General features: G+C 47.5%; 3 protein-coding genes across 5 annotated transcripts; 2 read left to right on the plus strand and 1 right to left on the minus strand.

Annotated features, from left to right (window-relative positions):
• The first annotated feature begins 15 nt into the window (after positions 1-15).
• On the plus strand, positions 16-9,812 carry KMT5A (lysine methyltransferase 5A). 2 transcript variants are annotated; one of them, XM_050980602.1, is made up of 9 exons: positions 16-217; positions 526-620; positions 2,669-2,825; positions 3,632-3,848; positions 4,506-4,590; positions 4,940-4,999; positions 5,483-5,673; positions 6,400-6,536; positions 8,945-9,812. In XM_050980602.1, exons 1-9 carry the CDS (start codon positions 25-27, stop codon positions 8,995-8,997), a joined length of 1,188 nt encoding a protein of 395 aa, XP_050836559.1. In that variant the 5' UTR covers positions 16-24; the 3' UTR covers positions 8,998-9,812. The 2 variants fall into 2 exon arrangements, with proteins under 2 accessions (XP_050836559.1, XP_030089012.1); XM_030233152.2 differs by lacking the exon at positions 8,945-9,812 and having other exon boundaries at positions 6,400-8,633.
• Positions 9,813-9,933: 121 nt separating this feature from the next.
• Positions 9,934-14,291, minus strand: RILPL2 (Rab interacting lysosomal protein like 2). The gene is made up of 4 exons (XM_050980606.1): positions 13,941-14,291; positions 12,979-13,130; positions 10,576-10,686; positions 9,934-10,096 (listed from the first exon to the last, which is right to left on the minus strand). The coding sequence occupies exons 1-4, from the start codon at positions 14,289-14,291 to the stop codon at positions 10,072-10,074; spliced, it is 639 nt and encodes a 212-aa protein (XP_050836563.1). The 3' UTR covers positions 9,934-10,071.
• SNRNP35 (small nuclear ribonucleoprotein U11/U12 subunit 35) lies at positions 12,497-15,963 on the plus strand. Of its 2 annotated transcripts, none has more exons than XM_030233154.2 (2): positions 12,497-12,602; positions 14,956-15,963. In XM_030233154.2, the coding sequence occupies exon 2, from the start codon at positions 14,959-14,961 to the stop codon at positions 15,754-15,756; it is 798 nt and encodes a 265-aa protein (XP_030089014.1). In that variant the 5' UTR covers positions 12,497-12,602; positions 14,956-14,958; the 3' UTR covers positions 15,757-15,963. The 2 variants fall into 2 exon arrangements, with proteins under 2 accessions (XP_030089014.1, XP_050836562.1); XM_050980605.1 differs by lacking the exon at positions 12,497-12,602 and adding an exon at positions 14,328-14,471.
• Positions 15,964-16,129: the final 166 nt, after the last annotated feature.

The raw sequence follows: 16,129 nt of genomic DNA on the forward strand, positions 1-16,129 counted from the left end.
GGTGTGACAGGGGGAGGGCGGGCTATGGCGGCTTGCGCCAATCAGAGGCTTGAGCGCAATGTTTGGCAGGAGGTTAAACCAATGGGGTTGCCAGGGGTAACGCGGCGTCTCCCTGCGGAGCGGTTGGCAGCGCCGGGGACTCCACGGGGACAGTCGGGGCCGCCCGGCGCGGGGGCTCCGGGGCGCGGGGTGGCCGCCGCCGCCGCCATGGCCGGAGGTGCGCGGGGCGGAGCGGGCACGAGAGGAGCGGGGCCGGGGCGCAGCGGGGCCGGCAGGGCCGGGCCTGCGCGGCGCGGGGCATCTCCGCGGCGCGGAAGCTCCTCCTGGGAGGTGCGGGGAGCCGGGGCCGGCGGGACTCCTCCCCCGCGCGGTGTGCGCAGCTCGCCGGGAAGGGGCTGGGCCGCCGCGGCTCGCCCTGCCGCATCCAGCCCTTTAAACATGGCGCAGGCCGCGGCGGCCGGGCGATGACCGCGGGCGGCAGCGCCGGACATGGCTCAGGCGCCGATCTTCCCCCGTTGCTCCTAGGGAAGAACATGCCCAAGACCAGGGCGGGCGGCGTGGAGAAGGCAAGCCCCGAGAGCGCCGAGAGGAAGGGCCCTAGCCGCCCCCGGGCCGGCGGGGTAAGCAGTGCCCGGGCCTGGGCGGGCGGAGCGGGACGGGCGGCTCCCGGGGGTCTGCTGTGCCCTCCGCTTCCCCCCGGTGCGGGCGAGCCGGCGTGCGGGCTGTCCCGGGGAGCCGCGGGTCCCGGGCCTTCGGGAGCCCCTCAAATCATTCAGAAATCGGTTAACTTGAAGTACAGTCGGACTCTTTCCGTGTTTCTCTGTGCCTTACTGCAGACGGGCACTAGGCTCGGCATTCCCTCCGTGCCATCTTCCCCGTCCTGTAGTTCTGTCACAGGCAGCTGGCCGGAGGCTGCTTGTCTCTCTGCCTTTAACTCCAAATGGAAATAGTTGTGGCTATTGCATTAAATCCCGGAGCCACCCAGCAGCCAGCCTTTCGTGTGTTTTGCTGCGCTGAGAAAATCTCTGCTCTCCGGGGTCTCAAGCCTGGCACAGACAAAGACGTGGCAGCGGCATCTCGGTTGCGCCAAGAGCGCAGCAGGCAGGGAGCTGGCAATGAAGGGAGGAAGCTATGCTGGAAAAAGAGTTGTTCGTTTCCTGTTCATGGTGTATTCAAAGCCTGAAGGCTCAGCTGGCAGGTGGACTGCAGTTCACTGCTTTGGGCATTTCTCCCAAAATGCCCGTATTTAAACTTCTTACTAAATCTTGAGGTCTTTGAAGCTCAGGGTTCATTGCTTGCATTTGTTAAAACAGTGTTTTCATAGTATTTCATGCTTTGAAGCCCCGGGTTTTTAATAAGCAAGTTTTGCCTTTCATAGGCCTTTCAGAAGCATTGGAGGTCAGGGAGTGTTTGTCTGAATTGCTTTTTCTCAGGCTGTTCCATCGTAATCTCGGTCTTTAGTAGTTTATTTATGGACTAAGATTTGAGCCTTTAACTGGTCTGATTTTGTGTGACTTATGTACGTAGGAAGTTTGTTACTCATGACCACGTTAATTATTAAAATTATCCTATCTATTCTATTGTCTACTTTGTTTACTTTTTCAGTGTCTGTGACTGAAATGCTGAGGTATTTGTTTAGTCAGCTATATTTGAGCTATCTTTTTTTAACTATTGGGACCCTTTGTTCCTTGCTTTTCTAAGAAAATCGATGCATATTTTTGTTGTTTTAACTGGCATGCAATGTCTGAAAATTGCTTTTGGTTGAGTCAAACTATAGCCAAGAAAAACTCATTCTGCCCAAGTTGCATCTGTTTGTCCAGACACTGAGATTTGATGGTTGGAGTGTGCCTGACATACCCTGCACAGGCAAGCACAGCCAGGTGGCAGGGGGCTGTGAAAGCAGAGGTGACAGGACTCCACTAATCTTTGCTAAATTTGACACTGCTCACCGTTGGCATCTTGGAGCCTGAGCCAGCAAACAAACCCAGGCTCTGTGGTGTCTGGCCATGCCAGAGGATTTTGCCATTTTCCTGACTGGGCTTTCCATAAACTCTTTAATGCGCCCTTTTTCCCATAAACAACCTTTGCACTTTATTTTTATGTCATATAATGGATAAAATATAGCAATGTTTATCTCCCATGCTATGCTGAGAGGTGTCACTCAAAGCAGACTGTAAAACTGATTCCTGTGCTGCTCAGTTGAGCATATAATTTGCTGCAACAACATTTGACACCTCCTGAGAGTAGCTGAGTAGCTCATACCTCTCTGGCTGTGAGAGCTCTGTACTGGGCCTGGGCAATTTTTGCTGCACTATTCATATTTTTTTTGGCTTGTGCTCTTTAAGGCTGCCTCCCTCCCCAGGAGCTGAGGCTTGGGTTTTTTTTTTTTTTTAGCACCAAAGTTCGTACTGTGAAGCACAAGGGTGGAGGCTGGAGTTAGCTATGACTACCCCATCCTGCCACATTTTTTATTTAAGTTCTCAGACTGCTCAGTACTGTTTTGTTTTCACTTAGAAATCACAACCTCAGTGAAGGTGATGCTTCAAACAGTGTAATTCCATCAGCACAGTCACCTGTCAGCCCTGCTTGCTGCAGACTGTTGTGATTGCCGGCTTGAGGTTCCTGGAATGTCTGTGCTGAACTGATTTTTTGTGTGGGTCTGTTTTAGGAGAATGTGTTTATTGGTCAGTCCAAAATCTACAGCTACCTGAATCCAAACAAAGCTCCTGGTGCTCGCCCCCCGCTTCAAGAAGAAAACTCTGTCATGTATCACGAGGTGAAATGTCAGGGCAAAACACTAAAGGAAACCTACAGGAAAGGAGCTGGTAAGATTGAGCTTTGGGTTGCTTATCTTGGTGCATGTGCTCCCACTGCCCCCAATTGTGACATTTTCATCAAGAAATAAAAGCAGTGAGGAGGAGCCCAAATTGTGGATGCTGAGTGCCAGGCTTCACAGTGACTGGAAATGGGAGTGTTCTGTAAGTTTATGAAGGGGAAGAAGACCCATCTGGCTTGTGTTTAAAGGTGCATTTAACAGCCTTGGTAATTTGTCAAAGCACTTTGTTGCAAACACTTTTACCAGCAGGTATTCTCAGTCCCATTTGATGCAGGGACTGTCAGGAAACTTGGGGCTTTTCGTTCCTAATTTGGCTCCCCAGTTTTGACAAGGAAGTGAAGATGGCTTTAGCTTGTCCCACTGCTGAGGCCTTGCAGCTGTGCTTCTTTTTTCCAGTGAGACTTAAACATCTGTCTCAGCAGATGGGACTGTTAAACCTGATGATTTACTCTACATAAAAACCTTACTGAGCTTTAAACCACTCTCACCTACCTTTGAGTCAGTTGTCTGAGGAGGAGGATGTGGTTGTATTGGGGTAGGATGCAAAAAACAAGTAAATGTTTGTTGTGGGGAGTGTAGATTTCTTGTCATTGTCAGCCCTTTAGCTCCCATGGATTTATCCTGGGTGGCATTGGCCACTTGGTGCCAACATCTGCAGCTGCTGAGCCCAGCAGTGCAGGGTCATTGCTGTCCTTTTTCACATTTGACAGCGCTCTGAACCACTGGAATTCATTTAAAGCACTCATGTATAGTTGGCCCTAAGTTCAGAGCCTTACTCGATTTTCTTGTCACCAGGAAAAAAGAATGGTGGCAAAATAGTTGAAGGTGCTGTTAAATCAGAAGACCAGAAGGATAAGGAAGGTGGGTGCAATCCTTCAGTGCCCTCCTCTGATCAAAACCAAGAAACTGTGGAAACCCAAAAGACTCCCCTGCCTGCAGACAGTGCTGAGGAGGCCAATGCAAAGCCAGCTCAGAAGAAGATGGTTAAAGCAAAACGAGGACCAAGGAAAAAGTAAGTGATTTGTGGAATTGTGAAGGACAGCTCTTTGTTTTCTCAAGAATATCACGCTTTAAAAACCCTAAAATAGCATCTAAGTACCTATTTTGCAGAGGACTTGTTTGTCTTGAAAGCACGGCTAATGTGTTCTATTGTTCTATCACAAGTGAAACATTTGCTGGTCACCTATGGAAAAAAATAAATTAATGAGCCATTAAGACCTACTTTCCTATGGACAAATGGGAATGTGTCTTGTCAGAAACAGAACAGTTGGAGGCTTCCTGGCTGAGCTGATATCCTTTCTCTTGGTATCAGAGTAATGTGACCTAACATTAATGAATTCCTTGCCAAGCAGTTTTCATGACCTAAATTTTCGAGTGCCTTCTGGCAAGGCACGCAGGGGGCCCCAGACTTGTAATGTGACCTTCAGTTGATTTCCAATGACATCTCACTTGTATTGTTCAAGAATTAGTACTGGAGTAATGGAAAGAAAAGGGATGTAGCTGTGGCTTGAAGCTAAGGGTACTGATAAAAACCACTGATTCCTAGTGATCACCTTTCAACTTACCAAGCTCAAATAAAAAATCCTTGCACATACCTTTGCTTTAGCAGTGTGATTTGAAAAACAGTCTGAAATATGTGTGTGTGTGTTCTCTTTTTCTTCCTCCTTAGAACACAAGGAAGAACACCAAACCGAAAAGTGACCGATTATTATCCTGTTAGAAGAAGTTCCAGGAAGAGTAAATCTGAATTGGAGGTAGTGCTTCTTGTTAAAATGACATTACTTAAAACAAGTCTGATTAGCTGAAAATTTGGGGAAGTGTCTAACTATGGTTTCCATTCCAAATGCAAATAAAGTTGTGCACTTGAAGTAATGTTAAGAACATGCTTAAAATTTGGAAATGCTGGTCCAGTTTAGAACAGAATCTAACTGTTTATGTATTTGGAGGGGCAGAAATCTGTCTTTCTGCTGTTCAGTTTGCTGGAAATATGAGATGGTTTGGAACAATGAGTGTCATTGGTGGGTAATTTCCTTCCAGCTCTAGAAGAAGCTACGAAAGCTACCCACAAAGTTGTGGTTTTGTTTGTTCTTGTTTATTCTGCAGACTGAGGAAAGGAGGAAAATAGATGAGCTGATTACAAGTGGGAAAGAAGAAGGAATGAAGGTAACTGCAGTGCCAATCTAAGTAGTCATGTACTGTTTATTATACAGTATCTAGATGTTAATCTGTTTAAACAAAGAGTAGCAAAATTCAGTCTCAGGACCCTGCAATTCTTTGTAAATGCAGGAAAACTGAAACACACAGTCCTTTCTTTTAGTGAGCAGTGTTGGTCTCTGAAGGGTATGTCTGTGCAGCCTCAGTTATAAATACTGAGGGGGCTTTAAGGTCTTTACAGAAATTCACTTCTAAGTTCTTTGATTGGAAGACTTTGTGTCCAGCTCCCCAGTAACTCAGAGTGTGTCCCAAACTCATCCTGCATTTCTTCCACAGTGCCATGCATTGTGCTTCTACAGCTTTGTCTGCAGTGCACACAAATTCCCTTTTGCAGCAGTTTTTTAATGACAAATAATTTCCTAGTAATCAGCATATCTGCAATGATGTAAATCATCTGGGAAATGAGAAAGTATTTTCTTTTCAACTCAACAGATTGATTATATTGATGGCAAAGGGAGAGGAGTAATTGCTACTAAACATTTTAATCGAGGAGAATTTGTGGTTGAATATCATGGGGATCTCATTGAGATCACTGATGCCAAGAAACGAGAGGCTGTGTATGCTCAAGACCCATCCACAGGCTGCTACATGTACTATTTCCAGTACCTCAGCAAAACCTACTGGTAAGGCTCAAGTTTCTATTGATAGAGGCTTTCAATGCTGCTAATTATTTTGTTTTCATGCATTTTTTTTATTTTTAATGGGAACTGTGAATTATTAAATCTTTTGGAGCACTGATCCGTGGTCTGAGAGCCTCCTATACATCTGGGCTATGAGGAATGGTAGGTGACTCAAAGCCCTCTTCTTTGAAGTACAGCACAAGCTATGTGGAGAGTTGCTCTGCTTGGATGAGGCTTGTAGTTCTGCAGTGGTCTTCTGCCTAAATTCATCCTCTTGTAAAATGGACTCCGTTATCTGAGTTGTGAGGAGTTGGTTTGGAAAGCAGGATGGACAGACTCTCTGGAAGGGAAATGTTTCTTTCAACTTTGACTGGGTGTCCTTGTTACTGTAGTCTCTGACACCCAATTCAGTCCAAGCTTTATAATTTTTTTCACATCTGGATTCTGCTATTCCTGGAAACAGGCAGCTCAGTCCAAAGATTTCATTTTCTGGGTTTTGTACTAACTTAAAAATCTCCCAGAATTGTTTCAGTTTCTCAGCATTGCCATATTATGGCTGCCTATTTAATCATGGTTGTTCTGTAATGTAACATGATAACATTCTGTTTCTCCTTAATTTTTCAAGACTGGTGTGGATTCCTCCTTTTTGTGTGCTTTGCACTTTGGGCTTTGTCCACAAGCGTGCCCCTGTCCCAGGCGCAATCCCACGTTCTGTTCTTGCTCTTTCAGTGTCGATGCTACGAAAGAAACGAATCGTCTGGGAAGGCTCATTAATCACAGCAAGTGTGGCAATTGTCAGACCAAGCTCCATGACATCGATGGTGTGCCTCATCTCATCCTCATAGCTTCCAGGGACATTAAGGCAGGTGAAGAACTGTTGTACGACTATGGAGACAGAAGCAAAGCTTCCATTGAAGCTCACCCATGGCTGAAACACTAATTCATCTTCCTTGTTTTGGGGTTTTTTATTTTTGGACTGAGTGTTCTACAAGGAGTCAGTGCATTGGTTTTTTTTCTGCCCTCACTTCCCTCAGCTTTCTTAGTGGATGGCTTATGGTCTTCCAAGCTCTTTAAAAACTGACTTTTTGCTTTGCAGTATTTAAATACCTATTACAGTTTTCTAGGCAGGCTTGAATAATTGATCTTAGATTGCCAAAACTTTTATATCACAAAAGGAAAACCCTCTTTAAAATTCAAATGCTTCTGCGTAGTGACCGGTGCCACTTGAGCAGTGAAAGACTTGCACAGAAACTTAATCACTGGGGTTGTGCTTCTGCTTTTGCAAGGAAATCTCACGCCCCACTTTGGGCTGCTGAACTTGGCTTTATGACAGAAGTACTGCTGTACTCTGACTTGGTCATCCAGTGGCTTGACTGCCTGTCAGACTGCTTTTCACAGCCCAGTGCTGACAGGCTTCTCTGAGATGGATGCTACTGTCATTCTCAAATAATTTGTGGTAGGAATCCAGTTTCTCCCGTGTCATACATTCTGTTGGCAATGAACTTCAAATGCACTGGCACTGAGGGAAAAGGATGGTCAGATTGACTGCTTCCTTTGGAGAAATTACTCCCAGCCAAATGAGGATAAATTTTGATAGACTGGGTTGATACTGATTACAGATGTGAAGATAGAACTTCACAGTGAGAATTAAGGTTTGACATTTACTTATTTTCTAAACTTTGAGAAGGTACCTTTTTATAGTCGATGGCTGATTCTTGGAGGTGTCTCCCAGAGGATTTTAAAGAAGTAAAATCTCTCCAAAAGTTTTTTATATTACCTTCCTATGCTAATTAGCCACATCGGAAGCTATTTATTTACTGTGAATGCTTGAAGTAGAGCATAGTGGTTCCAAAAATAGGAGTCATCTTCATATGCAGCTTCAAACTGTAGTGATGGAGTTCATGCAGTGAAGAAAGTAGATTCCTTATTGCCTGGTCCTGTAGGTCTGTCCAGCACAGTCTGGTCCCACTGTCTCACATGGGAGTCGAGCGCTTGGCATCTCGGGGATGTTTGGATGTTTCTGTTGGAGAGCCAAATCTGGGATATAGGCAGGCAATACAATGCAGGTCCTTTATGTTAAAGAGGAATTCTTACCAGTTGGAATTTTTGCCAAGGCAGGCTTGGCATGTGTGTAGATGAAAATGGCTGTGAGCCATCAGCCACGCTTGCTGCTGGAAGATGTCAGCAAGGGATCTGTGGCTCTGTTAATGTCTTCTATTCCTCATGTCTTGAAGGCTGCTGCTGTTCCAGCTGAATGCCCTCTAGACAATCTTATGCTTGCCTATGTGATAGGTCAGATATAGCAACAACATCCTGGTTGTGTGCTCCAGCAGCAAGAGAGGTGGCTTAGTGATGTATTTTTTAAATTAAAAACTTGAAGACAATGTCTCTGTAAAATAAAGAATATATTTATTATTGATGAAACGGCTGCTATACTACCTGTCTCCATTGCAGTTTTATGAGCATTTTGAAAGAAAGCTGTGAAAATCATTAGCTGTTAAATGCTTTATATTATTTACTGCTTCACACAAGGCAAACTCGTCAGAGCAAGCCTGGGTATTTTCCCATTTCTGAAGAATTAACTGGAGACCTGTTACATTACGTGTACTGAGTTTCAGGTAAGCCTCATTGGCCAACTTGTCTGAGTTGGCACTGATTTTTTTCTTTTCTCTGGTCTCAGTAACAGAGACCTCAGCAATGTGTACAGTGTCCTGTTAAACTAGAGCACTTCCCTTAAGTCAAAATTGGAATAATTTTTTTTTTTTATTTTATTTAAACATTTACGTGTTCTTTATCAGGTTGAATAGCTTAAAACCTCTGTACTTCAGCATCACTTTTGTAAACAAGAAAGGGGAAAGATCTCCCTTGTTTTACATAAAAAGAAAATGTCTTCTCTGAAAGCTTAACTGGTAATTGAGTAGCACTGCGCTGGAGGATGGAAATAAAGCTCATGTTGCACTGCATCTGTATCCTTTACTTTTCTAGGAACACATACAGAAATCTAGAGATCTCAGTGTATTTCTCACAGAAATGTGTCCTTGGGGTGTTTATCTCTGTGCCTCACAGGAAGGCTTCATCTTCTAACAAGGTGTCACAGGGAAAGACAACCTTGGGTTGGAAGCTTAACTGCTTTTTTTGAAGGAGATTGGAAAATACGTCCCTGGATAAACCATGGAATAGGATGGAATTCAGATCACATGTCAGCATCTCTCTTCAGCTGAGAGGTGCATCCTGGCTGTTGCTGATTGTTTCTTTGTTTCATTTTTCTCTGCAGAATGCCTCTGCTCAGGCCATGCAGTAACTGCCTCCCCTGCTGCTGTGCTCTAGAAAACACACAATGAGGGCATGGCCAAGGCTTATTGATCTTTTGAAGATGGCAAAAGGACTCCAGTGGTTCTGTGCCCTGGCTAAACCAGCTGGCTCAGGTCAGCCACCTGTGGTGTGGCCTTGCTAACAGACAGTTGTTCCTGACCTCTGAAGGGAGGCTGCAGCTCTGCCTTCTGCTGAGCCCCATCCACATTGTGCAGCTGAGCAGATCTGTGAAGTGCCCTACATTTTTCATGCTGCCAGTGTAGGAGAGGGAATCAAAAGACTTCAGAGCCTGCTTTTATTTCTGAAGAGAGTAGGATCACAGTTTGATACCTGTCACTACTTCTTTTATGTCTGTTCAGACTTCTGCTCTGGATATTCTACCTTTCTAAATGGAGAACCTAATTGGTGTCTTTCAAGCTTCTTTCCCCACTCCCCTGTTTGCCCTATTTGCTTCCACTGGTGCTAAATCTCATTACTGGGGCCAATACACAGCTTGTGGCAGGTGATTGAAAGAACAGAGCTTATGCAAAACATAACTCCCTACCACAGGAGACCTTCAGCTGTCAGAAATGAAATGTTTGGTGCATCTGTTCCAGTCTGAGCACTGCCTGCACCTCAGCCCTTCCTGTGGGCAGAGCCCAATTGCAGCAGCTTTTCTTCCTTTGCTGTGCTTTCCTCCACTGTTCATCTCACCCCCAAAAAACCACTTGTGAATGGCAGGTCTCTATTATATTCATCTTACAAAATAATTTGAGCTGAATGTTTTGATAGCTGGACAGGATAAGTATGCTGTAGTACAGATTATCATAGGCTCTTTTAATAAGAATAAACCCTAGCTTTGTACAAACATTTTATTTTCTACACATAGATAATGTCTGACAGTAAGAAATACAAAAAGTGTCTGTTTCAAACAATTTCTGAAAAAGCAGAGTAAAATCTATTCTGAAAGAATATTTTACAACATGATTTTAATGAGATTGCTCATTCTCTACAGTAGGAGTGATGCTGCTGCTTCCAGTCATTGTCTTTCCCAATGCCTCTGAGGCTCATCAGTGCCATTCTCACCAGCAGCAAAGTCCTTGAGGATGCTCATTTTCCATGTTTAAAAGAAAACCTAAAAAAAGAGGAAAAAAAAATCAATGGCAGAAAGGAAACAATAATGCACAACTGGAAAACAAGGAACAGGCAGGGGGCTGGCCCTGTCAATGTGCTATTTTGGGGGACTTTAGGGACAGACCCTGAGCTAGTGGGTTTTGTGTACAATGTAAACAAAGCCTGGGGCCAGCTGGGGTGCTCACACAGCACAGCCTTGAGGGGCTGGCAGGGGAGGCAAGTATTGAATCATTTTGCTCAGGAATCCTGTTTTTCCTAGGAAAAAAGTGACTCCCTGGTTGCCTGGGTGGAGGTTGCTTTCCTGTGCAGTGCTTTTTCCCCAGGAAGAGATTGCTTTATCAGGTTTTAAACTTTACATGGAGAGCAGAAAACAATATCCAGCCAACTAGGCTAAAGTTCAGCATCCACCACTGGATTCACTGTGGAAGGAGTGGGCCATGTTCTCACAAATTCTGCCCCAAAAGCTGCAGACAAACTCACAGCCTTTTGATGATTGTCTTCTCTTCACTGTCCTTTCTGGTGCCAGCACTGCTGCCACTGGCTTCTTTGTCCAGTTCTTCAGTTTGGTCCCTTTTCTGTGAGATGATCCCACTGGGAAAAGAAATGGTTTTGTTTATTTTTAATGGGTTTGTGCAGAGTGTGACAACGTATGAGTTAGACCTCTCACTGGACATGGGTGAATGAGTATTCACAGGACAGGGATGACAGCCCAGCCTCTTCCTTCAACTGAACTGAAAATAATGAATTATTATCCCTAAATACAGCAATGTAATGGTGCCAGGGTTATGCTTTAATGAGAACACTAAAAAAGTAACAAGCTGATTTCTCCACAGAGAAAAAAATGGAGAATCATAATGGGGGTGAAAGGGAAGTGTAATCACACTTGGATTTATACAGAAGTCCAAGGGTGAGAGGACAGTGAGGACACAAATGGTGAATTTCTGCAGGGGTGGATGGATGTGTGGTACCTCCAGTGCAGCACCCAGGCTCACACCAGGCCTGGGAACAGATGGGAGATTCCCAGCTCCCCTGCAAGGCAGGTGCCTGTTCCTCTTTCCACCCTACAGAGGAGAGAAGAAAGGCTTTGCCTCAGCTCTAGATTTTGCCATCCCACTTCAGTGTTTCTACACTCCAGAAGCTGTAACCGCCTACTCCAGGCAGCAGTTTCAGTTTGACCAAAGGGTGTTTTCCCTGCCTGGAACAGGGTGAGATTTTCCCAGCCTGCACACTCAGTGTTTTCACAGCATGTCCTGAGCTGACCTCAGTCATTTGGAGAGCTCACTGGATCAAAGCCTGTGACTGCAGTAGCTGCAGGCAAAGAATAGCCAAGCAACACTCAACTGGATTCAGAAATAAAAACACAGAGCAGTTAAAAACTGGTGTGACACCAGGCACAGGGTAATTCTGAGGCAGACTCTCCTCTTGGATAAATGACACAATGGGCTGTTGGGTGACACTGCAGAGCTCTAACATCTGCATAGTAACTTCTGCCCCAAAATCATGATGAAAAATGCAGCCCCCAAACACCACCAGTCAATTTGAGCCAGTCTCTGAGATGTTTGTTACCTTGTGTTATGCAGAGCTTATTTCCACTGTGTACAAGGCATTTTAGATCATAGATTTATCCTCTTCTCCTGCACAATTACTCTTTACTACAATTACAATTAGGATTTTATGTGACTGTTTAGAGAGAAAATGGGTTTTGGCTTAAGCTGTAACACTGTATGAGGAGATAACCTCACAAATTACTAGACCTGAAAAGCAGCCCTGCCCTGTTCTTGGTGCACAGCACTGTGACTCAGTTCACTAAAAACCTGAAAACATTCCCACTGTTACATTTTTAACTTGGCCTGTACTAAACTGTGTAACAGCTGGGAAATCAAAGCAAGAAGCCATTTCACTGCTGCACAGCAAAGCAGCCAGCTGAGCTGGGGAAGTGCTGTCAGGCAGTTTGTAAATTCTTGGATTTAAGTGTAACTTCTTGGCTTAACCTGCCTGTTACAGACAAGGCAAAGGGCGGGCTCGCTGTATCCAGGAGGGTGCTGCTGAGATATCCCAACTGAAATCTAATGTGCTCAGTTTGTGTCTAGATTAAGAAAGTTCTTGACCCAAAGAGTTTATAATCCAACCTGATGAGAGGTGGCAGAGGTTGAGAAGGAGAGCCTTTGGGGTGAATGAATTTGTAGCACCAAGATCAAGACCCTTCCCACATCCCACCCTTTGACTCACACTGACTCTCCCTTCAGGAAAGACCAAATCCTTCTCTGAAATCACTTGCTTTGCACAGTTCAAGGGCCTTACACTTAAAAACCTCACAGCTTATCATGACTGATGAAAGAGCAGTCTTAAAAACCCCACAGCTTATCATGAATGATGAAAGAGCTCAATATTCTGTTTCTAGTGCCACACCCCCGTGGGAGTGAAGGACCGGAGATCAACCAGCACTGTGCTGCAGGAGGAAGGAAAGTTTGACTAAAGCTGAGCTGGAAACCCCCCCGTGCTCTTTGGTATGTAGTGTGGCTCTAGACACAGTGTGTGTGCAGCTGCTGTGACTGCACAGATGAATTCCTGTGCACGAGAACCCAACCTGGATGTGGAGTGGGAGTAACTGCGTAGGCTGAGAGTGGGACAATTATGGGAATGGGCTGAGAACTGTGCAGAGGAAAAGGGAGTTTGGTTTTTAAATTGCGTTCCATAGAGACTTCATTGTTCCCCCATTTTTCTTTGTTCTTGTGTATGCTCTGGGGAGCACAGGGGTCATTTACATACCTGGACAGTGCCTATCCCTACCTAGGGGCTCAAACCTTCAAGACTCTCAACTGATAAGCTTAATGAAGTACTTGTTATTAGTAATATTAGTTCTCTGCTGACTTCAAGCTTTACCTCTTATAGCACTGTAGCTCCTCTTGCACCACCAGAAGCTGAGCTTTCAGCTGGTTCCTCTCTTGCAATACATCTCGGAGCTCCTGTAACGTGAACCGGGGCCGGTTGGGGTCTGTGAGGTCTATCACCATTTGATCTGGTCCAAGGCTGGGCTGTAAAATAAACAGTGGTGGATCTTGTAACCTCTCAAAAAACTCAGCATTCAGAAAGTAAAATATCTGGATTTTAAAAATATGAAATTTTTAGAACTGGTATGAATTCATCTCAATCCTGATTTTTTTTCCCCCAAGCAGTTAATTATAGTTCTTCATATTTTTGTATTCCCTTAGTGACTGTGTTCCCCAGCCAAGTATAGGCCACAACTGTGACAAGCTCCGACCACAGTTAAAAGCAAAGTCTCTGTCCCAAAAAGTTTGCAATTTAGTTGTCAAGAAGATGCTTTTATCAGATTGTTCTCACATGATGAGGGAGGCTGAGCCTTCTAATGCCACACCAAAATTCCGTGCCAAAGAAAGGTGAGACCTGAACTCACCTTTTTTGTTTTAAAACCTCTGTAGTAATCAAGACATCCATTTCCCTCACAGGGGGTAACAAAGCCTCAGTGCTTGCATACCGTTGTCTCTATGGGGCCGGTGCTGTGCAAGGGCTGAACATAGTGGGTTTGTACTCTGAACTTTGCTGGGTCAGTCACTGCACTGAAACTGGAGTGAGGAATCCACAGCACTGCGATCCTAACCAAACCCGAAGGAAAGACCTTCAAGGCTTTCATGGCAAAAGACGGGAAGTGACTTTGTGAGACTCGTCCTGCTGACACAAAAGAGACCACAAGTATGGGCCGGCCCATCTGGCGTGGTTCTGGGTGCGCTCCGCGACCTGCGCGTGGTGTCCCCGTGTTGGGGAAGGAGCCCGTGTCCCGAGTGCCCCGGCCGAGTCCCCTGTGCCCGGCCGAGTCCCGCACCCACCTGCGGGGCGCTCCCGGGGGCCGCCGCCCGCAGCTGCTCCAGCTCCCGCCGGAGGCTGTCCCGCTCCCGCCGCAGCTGCTCCTCGACCACGCTGCTCTCGCTCACCAGCGCCTCCAGCATCTCCAGCACCCTGACGATCCTGAACTGCAGCCGGGCGCGGGCGGCGGGCAGCTGCGGCCCGGCGCGGAGCTGCAGCAGGTCCCGGCCCACCACGGAGGAGATGTCGTAGACATCCGCGGCCGTCAGCTGGAACGGGCTCTTCTCCAGGGCGCTCTCCGGGCCGCCATCCTCATCCTCATCCTCATCCTCCTCCTCCTCCAGCTCCTCCTCCCCGTCCCGGCCCCGCTCCATGCCCGCCGCACCCCGGCGCTCCCTCCCTCCCTCCCAGCCGGGCCGGGCGGCGCTGCCGGCAGGGCCGCGGGCGGAACGGCCCCTCCCGCCCCCGGCTCTCCCATGGCGACGGCCGCGGCCCCGCGCCGCTTCCCGCCCTGCCCCTTCCCCTGAGGAGGCACCGCCTGCGCTGCACCGCCGGTAAGGGACCGGGGGGCTCTCCGGCAGCCCCAGGAACCAGCACTGAGGCGGGTGAACGCATCGGCCTCTCCGCAGCGCCACGTCCGCTTCGGCGGCTCGGGGAGCGGGGCCGGGGGACTGGCGGGCTCCGGGAGCGGGGAAAGGGGCTGAGATCGATCCCGGCGGGAGCGGCTGCGGGATCGGCCCCTGCCCGCCGGGAGAGCCGCGTCCCCGCCGGGAGCGGGACTGAGGGGCCTCCTCGGCCGGGCGCGGGGGAAGGCCGGGGCCCCTCAGGCCGGGGTAGGCCGGGGGGGATGCGGCTCCCCGACATGGCTCTGTCCCGGCATGTGGACTCAAACAACAGCGACACGGCTGGTTTATTTTAGTGTGTCACACTTTGGGGGGATTTTCGGATGAACACAGTGCAGCGGTGCTGGACGCGATTCTTGCACAGGCTGTTCTGACACAGCCGTGAGCCTGTACCGTGTGTGTTCTCCCCCACTAGACAATGGCTGACTGGGCCCCCATAGCGAAGGAGTACGACCCCCTCAAGGCTGGCAGCATCGATGGCACGGACGAGGAGCCCCACGACCGGGCCATATGGCGGGCGATGCTGGCACGGTACATACCCAACAAGGGCGTCACGGGAGATCCACACCTCACCCTCTTCGTGGCAAGGCTCAACCTTCAGACTACTGAAGAGAAGTTGAAAGAGGTTTTTTCCCGCTATGGAGACATCAGGAAGATCCGTCTGGTTCGAGACCTGGTCACGGGATTTTCCAAGGGTTATGCTTTTATTGAGTACAAAGAGGAGCGCGCGCTCCTGAAGGCCCACAGAGATGCCAACAGGCTCGTCATCGACCAACATGAGATCTTTGTGGACTTTGAACTGGAAAGAACTCTCAAAGGATGGATTCCCCGGAGGCTTGGGGGTGGGTTTGGAGGCAAAAAAGAATCTGGGCAGCTGCGGTTTGGAGGACGGGACAGACCTTTCCGAAAGCCCATCAATTTGCCAAACATAAAAAATGATTTCTATGGAGAAGGATCATCAGAGAAAAGAAACTGGTCTCGTGAGGGAACGAGGGACTGGAGAACGAGGGACCGGGACCACGAGAGGAGCAGGGACAAACGCTGGCCAGAAAGGGAGAGGTCGTGGGCTTGGGGTGACAGTGAGAGAGAGAGAGACTCCAAAGAGGAGAGGAGCAGGGGGAGGGAAAGGAAGGACAGAGACAGGAAGGACAGGGATAGAGACCGGAGCAGGGACAGAGATACCAAGAAGCAAAGAGATGATGATAAGCACAGATAGGTGACTGTGCCTTGTGCTTGGGATGTGTGACCTACCCCTAGGGCAGCTTGGGGCTGTGACAGCATTCCCAGAAGAAGCTGTGGTGTTGCCACCTTGTGCCTGTGACTCTGCTAATAGCAGCTCTCTGTAATTTGGTTCCTACTGCAGTTGAGATGTGTGTTGAATTGTTCTTTAGAGAAAATAAACTTTTGTATTAATGTTTTTGAACTGGTGAGTGCTCTAAGAAATGCACTGTGTGTACAGGCATCCCACTGAGATGAGCACACACCTTGTCTGCCTGCCTGGGTGAGGAGTTATCCACGTGCCAGGTGTCCACATGTTTGTTATGAAACAGACCCATGCTGGAGACACAGGAACAGAATAGCAACAAACT

This window comes from Serinus canaria, chromosome 15 (genome assembly GCF_022539315.1).
Source record: "Serinus canaria isolate serCan28SL12 chromosome 15, serCan2020, whole genome shotgun sequence".
Lineage (NCBI taxonomy): Eukaryota > Metazoa > Chordata > Aves > Passeriformes > Fringillidae > Serinus > Serinus canaria.

What these genes read in the sequence shown, in the direction of transcription:
- KMT5A (XM_030233152.2), top strand. Translation starts at nt 25, where the DNA reads ATGGCGGCTTGCGCCAATCAGAGGCTTGAGCGCAATGTTTGGCAGGAG. An exon ending in AAACGAGGACCAAGGAAAAA is followed by an intron (nt 3,849 to 4,505) that starts GTAAGTGATTTG and finishes CTTCCTCCTTAG; the next exon opens with AACACAAGGAAGAACACCAA. An exon ending in GGAAAGAAGAAGGAATGAAG is followed by an intron (nt 5,000 to 5,482) that starts GTAACTGCAGTG and finishes TCAACTCAACAG; the next exon opens with ATTGATTATATTGATGGCAA.
- RILPL2 (XM_050980606.1), bottom strand. Translation starts at nt 14,291, where the DNA reads ATGGAGCGGGGCCGGGACGGGGAGGAGGAGCTGGAGGAGGAGGAGGAT. An exon ending in CCCCCGGGAGCGCCCCGCAG is followed by an intron (nt 13,131 to 13,940) that starts GTGGGTGCGGGA and finishes TTTATTTTACAG; the next exon opens with CCCAGCCTTGGACCAGATCA. An exon ending in GAGCTACAGTGCTATAAGAG is followed by an intron (nt 10,687 to 12,978) that starts GTAAAGCTTGAA and finishes TTCTTTTCCCAG; the next exon opens with TGGGATCATCTCACAGAAAA.
- SNRNP35 (XM_030233154.2), top strand. Translation starts at nt 14,959, where the DNA reads ATGGCTGACTGGGCCCCCATAGCGAAGGAGTACGACCCCCTCAAGGCT.